This window comes from Aethalodelphis obliquidens, unplaced genomic scaffold (assembly GCF_003676395.1).
Source record: "Aethalodelphis obliquidens isolate GAN/ISIS:26980383/991018 unplaced genomic scaffold, ASM367639v1 scaffold6, whole genome shotgun sequence".
NCBI classification, from domain to species: domain Eukaryota; kingdom Metazoa; phylum Chordata; class Mammalia; order Artiodactyla; family Delphinidae; genus Aethalodelphis; species Aethalodelphis obliquidens.
This window is the reverse complement of record NW_020837950.1, coordinates 4,347,182-4,368,793: the sequence shown is the minus strand read 5'-3', so window position 1 is coordinate 4,368,793 and position 21,612 is coordinate 4,347,182. Positions and strand designations below refer to the sequence as shown.

At 43.0% G+C, this 21,612-nt stretch overlaps 1 protein-coding gene across 1 annotated transcript in view; it reads left to right on the top strand.

Moving 5' to 3' along the window:
* Window positions 1-300: 300 nt before the first annotated feature.
* Window positions 301-21,612, top strand: part of CWH43 (cell wall biogenesis 43 C-terminal homolog) — a 49,403-nt gene continuing 28,091 nt past the window's right edge. The window contains 8 exon segments of the mRNA XM_027102988.1: window positions 301-480; window positions 2,105-2,296; window positions 7,696-7,816; window positions 8,396-8,547; window positions 10,700-10,782; window positions 10,784-10,902; window positions 14,815-14,903; window positions 19,624-19,881. Coding sequence (XP_026958789.1) covers window positions 438-480; window positions 2,105-2,296; window positions 7,696-7,816; window positions 8,396-8,547; window positions 10,700-10,782; window positions 10,784-10,902; window positions 14,815-14,903; window positions 19,624-19,881 — 1,057 coding nt within the window. The 5' untranslated portion in view covers window positions 301-437.

The window sequence follows — 21,612 nt, the reverse complement described above, 5'->3', positions numbered from 1 at the left end:
CCCCTGGGCCTCGTTTAAAGGGCACCACGGGTGCAGAGTTGCAATGATGCAGTCCTCTTGGGCGCTCGCAGCGCGCCATCGCCGGGGCCGCTCTGCCGGCGAGCCCGGCCACCTGGTTTCTTCTGGGCGGCAGGTCGGAGGCCCCCGGGTACCGCTCGCTGCGCGGTGGCGTCGGCGGAGGCGGTGGCGCGGGACCGCGGGCCGCGCAGAGGCGGTGGCGCCGGGAGGGCGGTGCTGGATGGGACGGGGCGGGGGCAGCGGGCCCCACCTTCGCGTGGGCGCGGCTTGCTGGTCGGCGGGCGACTGGGCGGCCGGCGGCAGACTTGACGGGAGCCTGAGGCGTGGACGCCGACCCTGGAGAACTCGGCGGCCGGCGCAGTGCGGCGGGTGTGCGGGCCGCGCGGCTTCCCTCGGCGGCGCCGCTCCGGGCCTCGGCCATGCCCTCGCTGTGGAGAGAAGTGCTCCTGGAGAGCCTTCTGGGTAAGCCGAGGCCGCCCGCCGCGCGTTCGCCGGTCCGCTCCCCCGGCCCTGCCCGGAGCCGCGGTGCTCCGCCGGGTTGGCTGAGCTCCCGGAGGGAGGAACGCGCGCTTGGTGCCCGGAATAGAGATGCTTATCGTCCCCTGGCAACTTCTGCTGCTGGAGGAATTGAGAGAGAGAGAGAGCTCCCACGCCACCCTGGTGTTGCGCCCAAGGGGCCCGACTTCTTCACCTGTCGGCCTTGAACCACGAAGCTGGTACCAACCCCGAGTCCCCTCACCCGTGATCTTTAAGTTTAACTGAATAAACTTCAGCACCGAACTTTACCTTTCAGACGGAAAGGGGCACCCGTTTCCCCCTGTAGCTGTAGGTGAGCACTCAGCGCGGTGGCTACCGCCTGGGTTGACCCCTCATAAGTGGCCTTGGGTAGTGGCTGCACATTTGAGTATTTGGCGGAAAACGTCGAACTCGAGTCCCATGTGCTCACTTAGCAGCTTTGCAAAAAGTCCCAAGAACAATTATTGTTGTAATATTGTCGGAGTTGTATGGTTGAAATCAGAATTCCCAGACAAACGTTCAGGAGATTGCTAGCATCTCGCTGTTCACGATGAAGGGGAGGGGTGCCTTCCTAAGAACTTGATTTTCTGGGAGCTGGTAATGCTCGGGCTGGGGGGGCGGGGCTCATTTTTTGGCCCAGTCTGTATCTCACAAGTACGCGATGTAAAGCGAATTACATTCAGTGAGTACCTAGGGTGCTAGGTACTGTGTGTACTTAATCTTTTTTAATCTTAATAACTGCGAGGTGGTTAAAAGTACTGCTTTCGGTGGTTAAGGATGGTTTGGAACCAGACCACTCGGTTTTAAGTTCACTCTGCCATTTGCCACTTTTGTGACCTTCGGCAATTACTTAACTTTCTGAGTCTAAGGAGTTTTTGTTGTTTGATTTTGCATTTGTAAGAGGAGAGTAGAAATAGTGTCAATTTCATAGGATGCAGAAGAAGAGAGAAGATCGGGGTGAATACTTAGCACAGAGCCTAGCACTTGGTAACTGCCCATTGGTTAATTATCATCATTGTAGAAGATTGCAGTCAGTAGTTGGCAGCTGTGAAAGTAATGTCAAATCTGCGTTTTCCACTACTCTACACTGTCTCCTAAGGGTTAGGTTTAAAATAGTTTGCTCACAAGAAAATGATTATTTCCTAACTAACGTGCCTTTGGCTGTAGTCTGGAGTGGGAGGAAGGAGTTCTGCCGTTTGTTACTCTTTTTGATTTTCACGATATTTCTCATTAAAGAAGGGTCGATTTAGTTAAGGAAATTTTATCAATCAGGGTCCTGACAGGAAACCAGATTTAACCTAGATGGTCCAAATGAAGAGCCTTTAATAAAGGGACTACCTACCTACGGGAGGTATGAACGAGGTTAAAGGGACAAGCAAGGGATGTTGAGCCATTCTCATTATGGGCCTGACAGGAAAGGGGAGGAATTCTGTTACTGGAACCCAGTTAAGGCCAGGGTCATGAAGGAGGGCGGCCGGCCGGAGGAGTTTTAGTGGAGGGAAGGGCTACTGTTTGAAACAATGAGAAAGTTATACTTTCTCTCTCTCTTAAAAACTTTTGTTTTCCCTAGGATATGTTTCTTGGTCTCTCTGCGATGGCCTGGGACCGATGATCTATTACTTTCCCCTGCAAACACTAGAACTCACTGGGCTTGAAGCTTTTGCCATAGCATTTCTTTCTCCATTATTCCTCACGATTACTCCTGTCTGGAAACTGGTTAACAAGAAGTGGATGGTAGCCCTGCTGTGGATAATTACCGTTGGTAAGATTTAAAAGTGATTCCTTAAGTTTTTTGGTTTTTTTGTTTTTAGTTAAAAATCAAGTGAAAATATGTAGACTGTTCTTTGAATGCTAAATGATTAAATAAAAAATAAAAGATTTCTCTGTCTCTTACTACTACCCTGAAGAGTTTTAGTAGAATTGGAAGTCTAGACCAAGAGTCAGCATATTTACATGATTAACTTTTCCATCAGTTTGGAAGAGCTTAAGGATCACTGAGATGAAGAGGGGAAAGATACCTTGGAGAACAGCTTAACTCTTGAACATATTTTTGTTCTTTTTTCCAACTATGACACGAAACTCCGAAGCCATTAAAAAGTTGTTAAATGATACTGCCTAAAAATATGAAAATTATGCATGATGAACACCGTGTTAAGCAAAGGCAATCAACAGATTAGGACAGCTGTTGCAGCTCTTCCAGTCAGAGGGCTAATTTCATTAATATATGGAGTTCTTACAAATCAATAATAAAAAGGGACCAATAGTTCAATAGAAGAGAAAGCAAAGGATATGATCAGTTTACTGGAAAGGAAATATAACTGGTTCTTAAAAAGATACTAAAATGTATAGAATACAAATCATACACACACACATATATGCATAGACAGTCTCACATAACAGGTTGGCAAAGAACAAACCCTGACAACACTGTTGTAAGCGTGGGAAAGCAGGCACTTACGCATTGCTGGCAGAGCTGTAAAGTGTCACAGCTTCTGCAAAGGATCAGTTAGCATTGTTTATCAAAAGGACAAATATGTATCTTTCACTCAGCAATCCCCCTTCTGGGAGTATATCCTATAGATAAACTCACATATGCGTAAAATGATAAAAATAAAAGGTTATTTAATCATTGCAGCAATGTTTATAATAATAATGTTAGAAACAACCTATATGTCATTTGTATGGGATAGGTTAGGTTAAATAAGTTATGGTTATAAAACTTGGAGTACTGTAGAATAGTATGCAGCTATATTAAAGAATGAGAACATTTCTGTAAGGAAATGGAATGTTCTTCAAAATATGTTGTTAAGTGGGAAAAAAGAAGCACTAAACAGTATGTGCAGAATACTAGCATTTGTGTAAAATAGGTTAGATGAAAATATATTTAATAATTAATTGGACATCATTAAATAGGTCTAGAAGTATTTTTTAAAAACCTGATACCATTTTAGTTGCTTCCAAGGTGAAAAATTTGGTACCTAGACACAGGTATGAAAGGGAAACTTAGCACTGTATACCTTTTGTAGTTTTCGAATTCTGAATTTCAGTACGTCACGTTGCCAAAACCCAGCAATTAGAAAATGTACACTTACTATCACAGGCACTTGAGGTTATTAACATTAATAAATATTGAGAGACCTTGGAGAAGTACTGGTAGTAAAAAAAAGTAAGGTGAGGTCATGGAGAAAAGGTTTTAAAAAACAAAAACACCAGACTCCAGTCTGGTGGAATCTGTAGCTGAAAAGTCTGCCTGTCTTGCCCTTCTGCTATAATACTGTTGGTTTCTCTGAGTTTTCCAAGTGGCATTTGTTCTTGAGCCACGCTGTGTATATCTTCTGTCTAGGAACAGTCACTTGACTTTTTTCAGAAACAGTGACAGGAATCACTAGGGAATTGCCTTCTATTTTTCTGTGCATCAGTCCCTGAAGAAGGCAGAACGTGGTTAGTGAGTGTAGTGAGTTACGTGGTTACCCACAAAGGTCTAGAGCTCAGAAATAGCTGTGGTCAAGACCACTGGAAAATGCATCCTTTTAAAAGATGATGTCTATAGGAATGAAATAACCATGAAATTTTCAGCTCTAGAAATAATAGAAATGAAACTTTCTTCTTTTTGAGTATGTATAGTAACTGAGTTAAGCTGGCCTTGGCTTACAGAATCCTTCTATGAATGACGATGGCCTCATCACACTCCTTGGTTGGCTTTACGAGAGGAATCTGCTCAGTGGCCCTTTTTCGCTGCCTTTGCTCAATGCTGCCTGTGGCAGCTTTACCTACAAAGCCACCCACCAAACAGTTACTGGGACAGTTTTGTATTTTTGAGTCCAGTTCTGGCCCAGGAACTTCTGGAGACTATAATGTAATAGGACATAACTTCGACGGGGGGTATGGGATTTGAGATGCTTCTTGTTGCTCCCCTTTCATCTGCTTCTTCCCTGAAAACCCATCACCTTGAGTAGAGGTAGAATTGTATTTGAGAAAGGGGAGTGGGTAGGAAAGTGACTCAGAGTTGAGGATGAAGAAACCAGTTTTTTTTTTTTTTAACACCTTTATTGGGGTATAATTGCTTTACAATGGTGTGTTAGTTTCTGCTTTATAACAAAGTGAATCAGTTATACATATACATATGTTCCCATATCTCCTCCCTCTTGCATCTCCCTCCCTCCCACCCTCCCTATCCCACCCCTCCAGGCGGTCACAAAGCACCGAGCTGATCTCCCTGTGCTATGCGGCTGCTTCCCACTAGCTATCTACCTTACGTTTGGTAGTGTATATATGTCCATGCCTCTCTCTCGCTTTGTCACAGCTCACCCTTCCCCCTCCCCGTATCCTCAAGTCCATTCTCCAGTAGGTCTGTGTCTTTATTCCTGTCTTACCCCTAGGTTCTTCATGACATTTTTTTTCTTAAATTCCATATATATGTGTTAGCATACGGTATTTGTCTTTCTCTTTCTGACTTACTTCACTCTGTATGACAGACTCTAGGTCTATCCACCTCATTACAAATAGCTCAATTTCGTTTCTTTTTATGGCTGAGTAATATTCCATTGTATATATGTGCCACATCTTCTTTATCCATTCATCCGATGATGGGCACTTAGGTTGTTTCCATCTCCGGACTATTGTAAATAGAGCTGCAATGAACATTTTGGTGCATGACTCTTTTTGAATTATGGTTTTCTCAGGGTATATGCCCAGTAGTGGGATTGCTGGGTCATATGGTAGTTCTATTTGTAGTTTTTTAAGGAACCTCCATACTGTTCTCCATAGTGGCTGTACCAATTCACATTCTCACCAGCAGTGCAGGAGTGTTCCCTTTTCTCCACACCCTCTCCAGCATTTATTGTTTCTAGATTTTTTGATGATGGCCATTCTGACTGGTGTGAGATGATATCTCATTGTAGTTTTGATTTGCATTTCCCTAATAAGCTCAAAATGGATTAAAGACCTAAATGTAAGGCCAGACACTGTAAAACTCTTGGAGGAAAACATAGGCAGAACACTCTATGACATAAATCACAGCAAGATCCTTTTTGACCCACCTCCTAGAGAAATGGATATAAAAACAAAAATAAACAAATGGGACCTAATGAAACTTCAAAGCTTTTGCACAGCAAAGGAAACCATAAACAAGACCAAAAGACAACCCTCAGAATGGGAAAAAATATTTGCAAATGAAGCAACTGACAAAGGATTAATTTCCAAAATTTACAAGCAGCTCATGCAGCTCAATAACAAAAAAACAAACAACCCAATCCAAAAATGGGCAGAAGACCTAAATAGACATTTCTCCAAAGAAGATATACAGACTGCCAACAAACACATGAAAGAAACCAGTTTTTGTCAGATGCTCTTCCAGGTAGCCATTGAGCTTGTTGATGCTAAAGAGAGGCTGAAGTAAGCCATGATTTGCCTTAAAACTCCCTTTTCAGATGCTTCTTAAGGAAACGAAACAACTTTGTTTTTACAGAGTCCTAAGGCATTCTTACATAACTACAAAGAAGATCTGAGGGTTCTGTGCTATCTCATCGCTGACACCTCAGATATTTTAGGTTGATTACTATGTAGTTAACTATTAAACTAGTTCATACTACCAGTGATTTAGGTTATTTCTGACCTTAAATATCTTGACCCACTAAAATGGCTACGTTCAAAATCATAGACAATAAGTGTTGACGAGGATATGAAGAAATTGAAACCCTCACACACGGCTGGTGGAAATGTAAAATGGTGCAGCTGATTTGGAAAACAACTTGGCAGTTCCTCAAGATGTTAAACATAGTTGTCATATGACCCAACACCTCCACTCCTTGGTATAGACCCAAGAAAAATGGAAACATATGTTCACATAAGACCTGGTACACAAATGTTCCTAACGTCATTATTCATAGTAGCCAAAAAGTAGAAACAACCCAGATGCCCATCAACTGATGAATGGATAAACAAAAGGCAGTATATCCATGCCATGGGATATTATTTAGACATAAAAAGGAATGAAGCACTGATACATGGTACTACATGCATGGGCCTTTTTTTAAAAAGATTAAAAAAAATTTTTTTTTTGCGGTACGCGGGCCTCTCACTGCCGTGGCCTCTCCCGTTGCAGAGCACAGGCTCCGGACGTGCAGGCTCAGCGGCCATGGCTCACGGGCCCAGCCGCTCCGCGGCATGTGGGATCTTCCCGGACCGGGGCACGAACCCATGTCCCCTGCATCAGCAGGCGGACTCTCAACCACTGCGCCACCAGGGAAGCCCCTAAAAAAGATTTTATTGAAGTTTAATTGGTTTACAATGTCATCTTAGTTTCAGGTATACAGACAGTGATTCAGTTTTGTATATAATATAATATAATATATTTTTCAGATTCTTTTTCCCTATAGGTTATTACAAAATACTGAGAATAGTTCCCTGTGCTATACAGTAGGTCCTTGTTGGTTATCTATTTTAAATATAGTAATGTGTATATGTTAATCCCAACCTCCTAATTGTCCCCCTCGCTTACTTTTCCCATCGGTAACCATAAGTTCGTTTTCTATGTCTGTGAATCTCTTTCTCTTTTGCAAATAAGTTCATTTGTATCTTTTTTCTTTTGTAAGATTCCATATGTACGTGGTATCATATATTTGTCTTTCTCCGTTTGGCTTACTTCACTTAGTATGATAGTCTCTAGGCCCATCAACATGGAGGAACCTCGAAAACATTATGCTAAGTGAAAAAAACCAGTCACAGAAGGCTGCGTATTTTATGATTTCATTTGTATGAAATGTCCAGAATAGGAAAAATCCATACAGATAGGAAGTAGAGAAGCATTGTGGGTGGCTGGGGGTCGGGGTTGGGGGGAAGAGGAGGAAAGGGAGGAGCTGCTAATGGGCACAGGTTTCTTCCTGGGGTGATGAAAATGTTCTGGAATTAGATAGTGGTAAGAGTTGCACAACTTTGTGAATGTATTAAGAACCATTGAATCATACACTTTAGCAGAGTGAATTTATGGTACGAATGATATCTCAATAAAAATTTTCAAAAAGATTTATGCACTCAGATAATTATATATTAATTCTACCTTCCCGAGTGTAACCATGGTATCAGACACAGCAGTTATCAAATGCAGATCATTGAATACCAATGCATGATTGCCAGAAATGTTTAGTTCTCCTTCATTTGCAGGCAGCATAGCCTCCTTCCAGGCTCCAAATGCCAAACTTCAGCTCGTGGTTCTCGCGCTCGGTCTGTCTTCCTCACTGGTAGTGCAAGCTGTGGCATGGTGGACAGGAAGTGGTTTGCAAAGGTATGGTTCATATCTTGTGCCTACAGACAAACAAATGTGGTCAATTACCAAAGGGAAGGTTGGGCCTAGGAGCTGCAAGATATAGTCTTTATCTTGCATAAGGCCTTGTAGAAGTCTCACTTTTCACAAAATCGGGATGTGAATATTTGCCATCAGTCTCAATAACATTGTGAGAATGAAGGCATTATAACAAGTTGCCTAGGTAACGGCTATACAAAGGCTAAGTCATGTGCCAACGAGGCTAAGTCATGTAGATTACCAACAAGACTACCTCATATACTCCTTCTATGACACTGTGAAATTCACAATGGACATAGTACGTTGAAACCACATAAAAAGTTGTTAAAGGGCTTCCCTGGTGGTGCAGTGGTTGAGAGTCCGCCTGCCGATGCAGGGGTCACAGGTTCGTGCCCCGGTCCGGGAAGATCCCACATGCCGCAGAGCGGCTGGACCTGTGAGCCACGGCCGCTGAGCCTGCGCGTCCGGAGCCTGTGCTCTGCAATGGGAGAGGTCACAACAGTGAGAGGCCCGCGTACCGCAAAAAAAAAAAAGTTGTTAAAAATACTTCTGTACTTACAGGTACTTCAGAATCTGGGGATTCATTTTAGGACAGATTCTTCTTGTTCTCCGCATTTGGTACACTTCACTGAACCCAGTCTGGACTTATCAGATGTCCAACAGAGTGATACTGACATTAAGTACCATTGCCACACTCGATTGCATTTACACAGGTAAGTGTAGGCCCAGTTTATTTAGGGATTTTCTCTTTCTTATCTGAATGTAACACATCTTGGAAAGATAAAACTAGTCTTTCTGCACTCTATCTCCACTTCTACTTTTTCTCCCTCTGCAAGAGTAGCCGGCGCAGGTAGTGGACTGTTATCTAAGCAGAAGGCACCTTTTCCTCGCCAGCATAGAGGGTGACGATAGCAATGCGTCTCTGGCTTGTCTCAGCATGGAGTGCGAGAGTAGACCCAGGCCTCATACTCCCTGCTGGCTTTCAGCTCTGTCTACCTCCTCTTTCCCTCTGGACAGGACTTTCCAGGACGAGGACTGTGGGAACTGCATGGGTTTGTTTGGTTTCTTTTGGTTTGTTTGTTTTTTGCTTTTGTTCCCGCCCCGCCCCGGGCCCAACTCTGAAGATATTTAAGCTCCAAATATGAAATTTAAAAAGAAAGGAAATCCTACATATTCATACCACCTTTCAGATCACCTGTCTGGAGCTGACAAACAAACTTGGACATTCGCTTCACATGCTAACTCGAGACTCTTCTGAAAAGAAGGGACAAGTGTTACTAGATTCTACATAACTTGCTCCTGGCTTTGTGTGTAACTCTCAGTGAGTCGCTGTTCTTTTGTAAATACAAGGAGAAATCTCACAGGTTAATGGAAGTTTAGAGGGTTTGGCTCACCATGAACAAAGGGCTTGTATAATTCCCCCTTGGCCCCAATTTTGGCATGAAGTGGGGTTAGTGAGAACAAGGGAACATCATGCACGTAAATTGGTCGAGGGACATTGATATTAATTAGAACATTTAGAACTCGGTCTAGTGCTCTAGTATATGTCTTCTATTTCATAAATCGCTAACATGAAGTAGAAACTCAGGCAGCAGATTTCACAGGTACAGCCTGATAAGGATATTCAGGGTATCGCTTACATTTCCTGACTGGAGCTTTCTTCTTTCTCACCTCTGTTTTAAATTTATGTGACCCAGTTGTTGGTCCCTTCCTGTTTTTGCACTGTGCCCCATTTACAAAACTTGACTCCCCACCAGCTTCCCCAGGATGTCTGATCATCCCAGGCATTTTTGGGGGTTGCTTTGTTGAAGATTTGCTGGGTCTTGGGGGAGGGTCACCCACCATAGTATGAAGCAGTGTTAATCAGCAAATTCAGCTTAGGCTTCTCTCTTCTCCAAAGACTGTCTCCTAGCCTCCAGGCCCTGGCCTCCTTCCGTCTTCACATCTTCTCTCCCTCATCCCTGTAGCTTTCAGCTCTGCTTCTCCTTCCCCTCACTCCTTTATTGGCAGAATGGCTTTCTTCCTCTTTGTGAAATCGGCCTGTCATCCTCACAGGCAGACCCGAAGTTTTCTTTCTATCCTGGAGAGGGCTTCTCAGTGTCATGAAGCATCTACCCAGCAGGTTCTCTGTTCCTACAAAGAAATTCTCCTGCCAGCATTTTCTCCAGTAGTTACATTTCTGTATGTGAAGTCATTAATGCAACACACTGAGACCTCGTGGTTAAACAGTCCCGGGAAGTATAGTATAGTGAAGTGCACAGGTGCTGCCTAAGTTCTCTTTACCAGCTGTATGATCTTGGGCAAGTTACTTGTTTTCTCTGAGCCTCAGTTTTTTAATCTGTGAAATGGGATTAGTAATAGAGCCTACCTCGTAAAGTGGTTGTGAAAATTAAATGAGTTCATGTAAAGGGCTGGGCATAGGGCCTGGCCCATGGTAACTGCTCAGGCGATGCCCTGTTATCACTCCGGGGACACAGAGGGTTAGATGAGAGCCCTGTTCTTCTGGGGAGAAGCAGCCTGGTATTCTGAAAGTGTTCCACTCAAGGTGGACTGCATTTGTTCCCTGAACATACCTTTCACTTTTCGTACATATATTTTAGCTCATACTCTTAATTTCACTTTAATGAAGTAAATAAATTTCTGCATTTTCAGTTGTCAAATTCCAAAATGATGGGTTCTCCCTAAATCGTTCCCGATCTAGCCTGCCTGAAATAACCCCTCCCACTGACTACCTCCCAGCACATTCTGCTTTGGACTGGGTCTCATCTCCTCTTCTGAAGTCAGCTCCTTGAGGCCAGGTACCATTCTGTTAAATACAGAGGGTAAATTTCCATGTAACGGATCCTTTTCCATTTTTCATTCTAGATGGTGCCTGCTGTAGACCTGAGGGGAAGAAGTCGGAGGAGGCAGCCAGGGTGATGGCTTCTAGACCGAACTGGTTGTTGGCAGGGGGCTGCCTTTGGCAGTCTCATGTTCCGTACCCACTGGATTTTTGGAGAAGTCTCTCTTGTTTCCAGATGGGCAGTGAGTGGGCATCCCCATCCAGGGCCAGATCCTAACCCATTTGGGTGAGTTTGGGTGTGGAAGCAATCCAGCAATTGGCTAGTATTGTTGAAGAAATTCCTCCTCTGTTTGAGCAGGTAGACCTGCACCAGCCCGATGTTTCGTATTCCTCTTTCCCTAGATGTCAGAAACATTGCAGGACGTTACTGCAGTAGGACAGTACTGGATCCACTCTGGAGATGACGGAGCTGGAGGGGTATTTGCCCCAGTGCTGAAGGATTGCTGGGAGGTAGATGAGGGAGGACTAAGGATTGTGCACGGCTAAGTGAGAGGTCCTGGGAGCTCCTGCGTGGGCACGCTGAGGAATTCCTGCCAAGAAGAGCATTCTCAGTGGCAGGGAAAGCATGGCATTTCCTCCAGATCCCCCTATTACAGTTTTGGGCACTGGGTAGGATGAGACAAGAGGGCCTTGATGAGAGAGCGGGTTGGCAGCAAGGCAGAGAGCTTTAATCTCTGCAAAGGAGGGAAGCCTGGGGGAGCTCTGCATCCTCTGTACTTTGGGACTTGTTCCAGCCATGGGGCTCCCAAGGAGTTAGCAGTCTTGAGCTTAAGTGCTGGTTCCTGTGCTTGGTCCTCACTGACCCTCTCTCTACTCTTCCTGACACCTCTTTTCTCCCATGGTCAGGTCCAGCCTTTCACATAAAAAGATGGGAGGAACCCTTAAAACATCTGCCACAGATATCTGTTTTCTCCTAAAGTGCTGAAATTCCCACATATGGAGACACACTGGCTCTTTCCCCAGAGGATGTCTGGGCACATCCCACAGTTGTCTCACATGCAGTGTGTCCAAGTCTGGCTCAGTAGTTTTCACTACCCAGACATGTCCTTCCTCCTCTGGGCCTTGGTTTACTCTGTCTGTCCCTCTACCGTCTAAGCTGGAAACCAGGAATCATCTTCGAATTGTGTGTCTTCCTCATTTTCTGCATCTCACTTGGTATTAAGTCCAGTCGATTCTACTACTTCTCTTAAAGCACCTATCCCTCCCTCGCCATCCCCCACCATATCTCCTTAGTGGATCCTCCCATCTTTCATCAGGCTACTGCTCTGGTCTTCTAATGGCCTCTGTGCAGTGTGGCCATCTCCACACTGAGAGTGAGATCTCTAAAATGTACACCTGACCCCATCACTCTTTTGCTTAAAACCTTTCAGCAGTTTTTCTCCCCCAAACCAGGTCATATGAGACAGGATCTGCACCCTCAGCCTCACTTAATGTTTTAAAGATGCTCCCTGCCTTATCCCCAGGCTTCACCTGGGCTGAAATCACTTTCAGTTCCCTAGACGTGCCAGATTGTCCCAGCCCCCCATGTGTATGTACGTGCTCTTCCCTGTGTCTGGGCTACCTTCTCTGCCTTGATGTCTCGGCAAGCTCTCACTCACCCTTCAAAACCCAGGTCATGCATCTCCTCTGTGAAGTCTTCTCTGATTATCCCACAAACTACCTTGAATGCCCATCCCACCCCCACCCCCTTGTACATCTCTTATTATTATTCTGTATTACAAATTGTTTATACTACAGTTATTTTATGTCCTTCATCCTTTCTAGACGCTAAACTCTTTGAGGGCCGGGAATGGGAAAAGGAACTAATACTTATGAGTTCCTCTGTGTCCGGCCCTGAGCTAGGAAGTGTACATATGTGATCTCATCCAGAGTCTATATCTTTTTGATCTTGGATGCTCTGGCATATTTGGGAGGAGGAGAGAGAAGGAAGAAAGGCACAGAAGAGAGGGGGAGGGAAGGAGTTTATTCTTATGTGTTAAAGCTTCATTTCCAAAGCTCCCATGAAAACAAGCATAAGATGTGAGGAAGAGCGACAGGAGAACTGGACCAGGAATCCGAGGCCAGTCTTGAGGGTTGGAGTCCTGGTTGGCCGACAGCAATTCACCATTCAACTTTGGACCAGTCGCCTAACGTCCCTGGCCTTGTTTTACTCACCTTTAAAATGAGGGTTTTCATTTTATGATTTTGTGTGCTGGAGTGACACCTTGAAGATGGAGATGCACCGCCTGAGACCAGCATTTCCCAAATCGTGTTGTGTGGAACACTGGTTTCTTGAGATGTTAATGGGTAATCTGAGAGAAAAAACAAGCAAAACCAAAACCTCGTTTAGATCAAGTAGGTTTTGGAAACACTGTACTTCATCTTCCTTTGTGATTCACAAGGCACATTAGCATCACAGAGTCACTCGGGAGTTTCTCCAACTTACTCGAACATGGAATTCCTTTGTTAGAACACCTATCAACACATCATAAAATTGGTGTTTCTCAGAACCCTGTCTGAGAAGTGTTGCATTAGATCATCATCACCTATGACCGTCATAGTAGGAATTGCTCTCTAAATTCTCTAGTTTCTACTTAAGGGGATGGGTCATAAATCTATTTTGATGGGCTGAAGATGTGGGAGATGGGAGGAAGCTGAGAGAGAGGCACAGATGGTGCTGAGGGGACTTTGGGAAACCAGAGGATCAGTGCAGACCACAGAGCCTGGGAGGATGAGGGAGCAGGACACTTTCTTAGCCACATGTTCCAGCTTCCCATTAGCCCACCCCAGCACTCCTGACCCCCAAACTCTCCCTCTTTAGTGTCTTCTACCTTCTAATATCCTGTGCTATTTTCTAACTGTGTTTATTGTCTGGCCCTCTCCGCCACTGGAATGTGAGCGCATGAAGGAAAGGGATCTTTGTTCACTGACACATCCCAAGCCCCTAGAACAGAGCCTGGCACACAGTAGGTCCTCATAAACATTTGTGGTTGACTTGGGGATAGACAGTGATCCACAGTGTCCTCGCCAGCCTTTTCTCTCTTCTGTAGACCCAGGACCACCCTTAACCTTAGAAGGTGGGGATAGGCAGGAGAGCGGCTGAGAGCCTCACTCCAGAGCTGGAGGGCCTTTTTTGGATTCTTAGTCCTACGTGGGCGACCGTGTACAATCTGTGGCAGGTTTCTTAGTGCTCTTTCCCGCAGTGTCCTCCTCTGCAAAATGGGGATAATTATCGCATTTACCACAGACTTGTGAGTGTTAGATGAGCTAATATATGTAAAAATCTTCAAACAGTGCCTGGTATGTAGTAAGTACTATGTTTTTTAGTTTATTTATATTACAGCTATTTTACTGAGTGCCATGTTGTAGCTTTTATTGCTGCTGGATTTTCCCCTAAAGTTTAAATTCTTTTTTTTTCTCCTCCTCCAAGTTTTTGCCAAAGTAGCAACAGAATGAAATAGTTTGTGGTTGTTTTTAAAAACACACAACTATTAATTATTTACCAAACTCACATCAGTCCCAGGAAGGCAGAGACTTTTTTTTTTTTTTTTTTGCTGTACGCGGGCCTCTCATAGTTGTGGCCTCTCCGTCGCGGAGCACAGGCTCTGGACACACAGGCTCAGCGGCCATAGCTCACGGGCCCAGCCGCTCCGCGGCATGTGGGATCTTCCCGGACCGGGGCATGAACCCGTGTCCCCTGCATCGGCAGGCGGACTCTCAACCACTGCGCCACCAGGGAAGCCCAGGCAAAGACTATTGATAAAAGCAGTACTGAGGTTGAGAAAAGAGTGAAAAGAGGCACACTAAATAGAAACTATTCCCAGTGTCTTTTTCTTTTTATCTTTGGCAGAGTCATTTAAAATGTCACGTGGCCAGTATGAACTATAATTTAATAGTCTGAGAAAACTCAATTACTGTGTTTACACTGACCATGAAAGACTGCAGATATCGTTTATCTCAAGTCAGAGGTGCTTTTATGTCAATGTTCTGAATGTATATAATATTGGTTCCCAGTGGGCTTTCATTATCTCACTGGTTGTTTCACACTCATATTATCTCTTGCATGTGCCTAGAGGTAGTAGATACATATCTGTTTTATATTTGGGACAATGGAGTAGTAATAATGTCAGATGTCCTATAACGTATCATTTTTTTACAGAGGTGCAGTTCTGCTGGGCTTGGCGAGTGGATTGATACTTTCGCCTTGTTCATGGTTTCCTGGTTCCAGTTTAACCTGGTGGATGACAGGTGTGTGGTTTCCCTACAGAAATGCTTCGTTGTCCAATTTACTTGCAGTTGTCCAATTTACTCCATGTGCCCCTGGAGTGGAAGGAGATGACCATACAACATGTGCTGTTGCCTGGTGGGATAGTCTCACCAAGTGCAGCCACTAAAACCCAGATATCACCACGGTTACCAGTGACTACTGGTTCCAGGTCCCTGCTTTCTCCTCCTTCACTTTCCCTCTCCTCCTTAGCTGTCTTATCCCCTGACTGTGCTGATATACTCTCCCCTGCCTCCTAAATGACTTATCCAGGCACAGATGTCAGGAACAGTTTTACTGACAGTCTGCGGGGATGGAGGGTCAGACATTGACACTTTGCCAGACCTCTTCCCCTCTCCAAGCGCTTCTCTGTTTTCAGGAATACCTTCTTTTGGGACTCGATAATGAAGCTCACTTTCCCTTTCTCTTTCGTGTGTAACAGTTTTGGCCCTCCTTTACCCAGCCTTGGGGTCCATGTTTGCTTATTCAAAGGCTTGGACCCTCTCTGCCCATTCACACCCTTCAGGAATATAGAATATCAATGGAGACTGTCATACTTCTGGAGCAATCTACTTATTTTTATGATTATGACCATTTCATTACTGTGACTGAAACTGAATTATGCCACTCTGCTCCCTTCCCCTTAAAAGGCAGGAATGGTGAGAGTCAGTTTTAGTGTTAAATAAAAGAATTCCCGCTCTGTGACAGGGCAAATACTATGTTTGGTTTCTTGAGATGTCCTTATACATTTTAATTAAGCAGGTGATTCAGAGTTTTGTACTAGAGGCTGGGCGTGGGTTTCTGAGACTACATGTAACGGTAATGGAAGATGAGGGTTAAATAACCTCGTAGGTACGTTTCTGTGCACCCTCAGTACCATCATCCTTGCATGAAGACGTGTATGTCATCCAAATAGGCTGCTTAATTCCTGAGGTTAACCAGGTCGTCATCCTCCTGGAACTGTGTGAGCAAACGGTTGCGGTCATGTTGAGCTGTTTTTACTTGCTTGTGTATTTTCGGGTAGACATTCCATATGGGGATGCTTGTGTGAATATAATGTAGGAGGAACCTTTCTTCTCATCAGAGAAATGCCTCCTGAGATTCCGCACAAAAATGGCCAGGTAACTTTGTAAATGCGGAGTGTGCAGTGAGCATATATAGCTTCTTAATCTCTATGCAATTAGGAAAATGAACATGAAATACATTGAAAGTTGCGCAGCATTTATATCATGTCTTTTCTTACGGAATAGGAGCAGAAGGCTTATTGGGCAGGTAATTAGCAGCTTCATTTCAAACATGGGAACACTGAGGTCCACAGAAACATAAACTTAAAGAACAGAAAAGCTGTGAACTTGTTATTTTATGCTCATGCTTATTTCCCCAGATAAGTAAACATAGCCTCCAGAGTTAAACCTAATTTAGTTTGACTGTCTCTCTGAAGTGTGAAATAAAAGGCCCTCGGGGCAAGCAGATTTCGGGCTTCTAATGGGCTGTTTGCAGTAGAGAGGAAAGCAGGGCCGTAATTAGTGAGCTCCATCTCCCTCTCTGATGGTCTCCTCACCTGAATTAAGTAGGAGCTCACAATTATCTAGAGATGGTGCCCACTTTTCACTGTGATTCGTCTCTGGAAAACACCTCATAAAGCAGAATGCAGAAAAAGAAATCATATTTTTTTCATTGTACAGTTAAAGTCCCATCTGGGTCCCAGTATGAAATTAATTATGGAAGTGACCAATAGAATTTCCCAAATGCAAAGATACAGGAACTTTAGATCTTGATAGCGATTAAATTAGTAAAATCAAAGTTCTATTTAAAAAGACATAAATGTACTCAATGCACTGGTAGGACCCCAGTGTGCTATACAGTGTGCTTACAGTTTTATTGTATAAGAAACTTGATCTGTTTAAAGTGAACGTGTTAGTTACTATAAATATCATTGGAATATTCAATTACCATGAATTCTGCTTGGTGTCTTAGATGTTGTAAAGATCTGGGGGGGATTATTTGGGAGGACTCAGTCTCAAACAAAAAATAGTTAAGCTGTATAGTTAAGAGAAAAAGGTAAAGTAACGGTGTATCATATGCTACCACTGGTGTACAAAAAGGGAAATGCACACACATGCCTTTTTCTTCCTGTGCACAGACTATCTCTGGGAGGATGCAGAAGAAAATGCTAACATTGTTGGCCTTCGCTAGGGGAACTAATAGGTGACAGGGGACAGAGGGACTCTTTTTTACCTTTCAGAGTTTGGATTGAATTTATAGTCTATTTAAAAGGACAATTTTAGGGGCTTCCCTGGTGGCGCAGTGGTTAAGAATCCACCTGCCAATGCAGGGGACGTGGGTTCGAGCCCTGGTTGGGGAAGATCCCACATGCCACGGAGCAACTAAGCCTGTGCACCACAACTACTGAGCCTGTGCTCTAGATCCTGCGAGCCACAACTACTGAGCCCACACGCCACAACTACTGAAGCCCACGCGCCTACAGCCTGTGCTCCACAACAAGAGAAGCCACCACGATGAGAAGCCCGTGCACCTCACCGAAGAGTAGCCACCAGTCGTGGCAACTAGAGAAAGCCCGTGTGCAGCAATGAAGACCCAACGCAGCCAAAAATAAATAAATAAAATAAATAAAATAAATAAAAGTACAGTTTTAGTGGATTTAAAAATATGTAGCCTGTTTAAAAATAGAAACTAAATTAAAAATGAAAGTGGTAACAGTCGAGGGAAATTTGAAGAGATATTTTCTTTCCCTTCAGATAATTCTTTGTAGTAAGACAGACACAACAAAGCCATTTTGATATCTTTAGATTAAAATATCAAACTAGGACTCATTCTTTTGAAAAATAGGCATTATAAGCTGGTAAACAGGAAAAATTCCCTCTCCCTAATAATGAAATAAATGAAAATCAAAATATGCTATGACTTAATCATTAATTTGGTAAAGATTTTTAAAAAGAAATGCTTTTGGCAGGGTTCAAAAGGCTCACCTTTTGGACTTCTGGCAGGGTTTCTGGAGGAAGTGAGAACTGGTATAACCTCCCGGGAAGGCAGTTGACCACAAGTATTGACTCTTTAAAATGCTTTTGTCTCTTGACGTAGTAGTTGTACGTCTAAGAATCTTTTTAAGAATTATTTTAAGGAAATAATCAGAGGTGTAGTAAGAGACTAATTGACAAAGAAAGATGTTCCTCACAGTGTCAGAAGCTTCCTAAATGGCCAAGAATAGGAAAATGGTTGCTTATTTTTGTGTGTATTTATCCAGTGCAAGAGTGTACGTACATAAACATGTTTTAGAAGAAAAACATTAATAACACGAAAAACATGTTCTTGATATAATGTCCCACAAAAAGCAGAATAGAATCCTCAATATGTGATACGATTCCATTTATGTAAAAATACTTCTTCATATACACAGAAAAAGACATAGGGGAAATACATAGGAGTATTAGCTGGGATCATCTCATCTCAGTCCTAGGCGATCCTTCATTGCTTGTTCACAGTTCTGTATTTTTTAAATTTCTGCAGTGAATAGGCATTATGTTTGTTCATTTCAAAATGAAAAAAAAAACTTTTGTCATTAAAATAATTGTTGTTGGATCTAAGATTTTGAAGGTCTAACTATGGAGTTAAAATCTGTGGGTTGTTTTTGAAGTGGGGAGGAATAGGCAGTCACATGGCATTGTCCTGTGATGGTGCAAGTAGAACTTACTGACGGGTGAGCGCCACGGGGCACTAAGAAGCTGGCTGGATCCTCTTCCCGGGGCTCTTGCCGCAAGCAGTGAGGAGGCTGCTGTAGACATACTTGAAGGGTGGCTCACTGTTATACAACATTGACTGAAATGTCCAATGTCTAGAGGATGTCATATTCTCTGCAAAGGTGTTATATTGATGGCTCCAAAATGGGGTGCTGTAAGCCCCTGCTGTGCTGCTGTCTCACAGCGGATTTCATAGGACTATGGAGAAATGTTATATTCCCTCAGATTTGGCTCAACGAATTAGCAGACATTTACTAAGTGCCTGCTGTGGACCAGGCAGATTGCACAGCCCCCAGCACCTCCGAGGCTGTTGTGTGAATGAATGAACTGCCTGCAGAACTGTAAAGTAGTGAGTCTGCAAATGCAGTCTCAGTCACAGCTTCTTTGGGGGGGGCTATGGAGTTGGTAAAGCCAACTTATATATTGTGGGACGGGGGCAGCATTTAAACTCCTTTAGAAAGTTTCTTAACAAAAATGTTCTACAAACATGACTCTCCATGTTTCCTAATGTCCTAGATCTGGCTGGTTAAATTAAATTAACAAATTTTGGTATTAAAGGTAATTTCCTTTTTTTTTTTTTTCCAGTGTTTGCTATGAAGATCTTAACACAAATAAACTAAAAATGACTTCTTCTCTCCTGCTGTTCTTCCTGAAGAAATAGCACTGGACTGAGATTTACTGGACCCACATTCCACCTCCAGTTGTGCAAGTAACTAGCTGCATGACCTTGAGCAAAGCATGTTAACCTTGCCAAGACCTTAGTTTCTCACCAGTCTAGAAACTGAACCAGAATGGCCCTAAGGTCCCTTCTGGCTCTAAATAGCTATAAATCGGTCATCCTATATAAGTTTATTATTCCTTTTTTTTTTTTTTTTTTTTAAGAAAATGGAAGAGACTATTACTACTTTCCTGTCTGATTGTTTTTCTTTCTCTCTCTCACAAACAGGAGCGACCTCGGCTGTGGGTCTCCTTTACCTGCCCACGTGGGCAGCCGCTCTCTCTGGCTGTGTGCTCGCCCTCTTCACGGCGTCCATGTGGCCTCAAGTGCTTGGACACCTTATCAGCTCAGGGTCAGGCCCTGGGAAAGCCATGACCACTGCCATGATATTTTATCTTCTAGAAATATTTTTCTGTGCATGGTGCACAGCTTTTAAATTTGTCCCAGGAGGTGTGTACGCTAGAGAAAGATCTGATGTGCTTTTGGGTGCGTACATGTGAAAGGTCTGGATTCAAGTAACTACTCAAAAATCCCCTTCAGGACTGACTAGGATTTAGCACTTTACATGGCTGATTAAGATAAATAGGATGATCTTGCTTTTCTTATTGAAATAGACCCTCTTGGTTAAAAAAAAACCTGGAGGAATGTCTAAATTACTATTTAAAAATAAATTTCTTAATTCATTAATGAGTTTCAGTAATATTACTGCAAAGGCCTTGGAAGTGAGTAGCTGTGAAAGAAACAAGTTTAATCCATAATAAGTTATAAAAAGGTCCCCGTAACCCCATATTATATGATACGTAAGGAGAAAATATGATCATGGTGCTCACATTGCTATTTTGGTGGTAGGCTTGTAGATATATATAGGAAGTGTGATTTTTTTTGGTTCCCTTGAATTTTATGTATGGTTTTTATTTACCCTCTTTTTACCAAAAGATTTTTTCATATGTGAATCTTAGTGTAAATGGTAAATTCTCAAATCATAGAGTACATATCTTCCATTTCAGTGGTTATGAACTTATGTACCAAAATTCAAATAGCATAAACTTAGTTCAGTTTAATATTTCAGAAATTGTCTTCTGGCAATAGTGAAATTCCTGATGTGTACCAAGCAGACACAGATCAAATATTGCCTGTCATTTTAGTATAAGTAAAACATGTCCAAAGCCTCCAGGATAAAATCTTTGAAAAACTGAGGAGACAAAACATGTTAATAGGGGTTTCAGTTCTTGTTTGCTCAGACATTTTTCCGTTTGTTCACTTACTCATTAAAAAATTATTGTGCACCTACTATGGTCCAGGCGCAGTGCCAGGTGTAGGGGATTTAAGAGACATAGGGTCCTACCCACCTGGAGCTTCTGTGTAATGGGGGAGATACCACACATCAGATTAGACAAATTCTTAGGGGGTTACAGCTGGGGTAAGTGCTGCACAAAAGTCTGGGTTTCTACTTATGTTCATCTGCAGTTCCCCCTTGTGCCCTTGGAATATATCCAATCACCCTGTACATTTTCACATAAACTTTTCTCCTCTATGAGCTAGACATCTGTCAGGACAGGCTGATTTGGAAGAGGTATTTTTCAATTATGTGAGATATTTTTAAAAACTTTTGAGGATTTGCTATTTCTGGTGGGACATCCAGGCTGTCAGCTGATCAGAGACATACATCCCTGCATTTCCTCTGTGATAATCTCGGCTTTGCGAACTTTGTATTTCTTCTGATTTCTTTCAGGTGTGTGTGTACTCTCTCCTGCTCTATCTTCCTATCCAATGCCCTGCTTTTTTCTTACTCCAGCTTGTTTGGGGGTCTGCCATGTGGAGCAAACGAATGAAAGTAAGAGCCATTCTAAGCATATATTTCTTTCTTTAGAATGTTATGAATGAAGGGTGTTTTTAGTTCCTTCTCGCTACTTAATGGAATTGCAGAAATCGTGCTTTATTCCAGCTTCAAACAACTAAGAATTCTTTTTAGTAAGAGTGACATTATGTCGATAAGGCCACAAAAACTAAGGAACATTAGTAATGTTCAGAGTAGCTTTGAATAATGATTGAAAAGAATCTGTATTAGATCAGAAACTAGATATAAATGTATTGTCTAGGTTTCTCCTGCTATTTCCTGGAAATTGCACATAACTCTTTTTTTTTAGCCTTCCACCTAAGCATAACTTTTACTTGACATTCTCTAATTTATATATTGTTCAACCATACCTCTGTTTC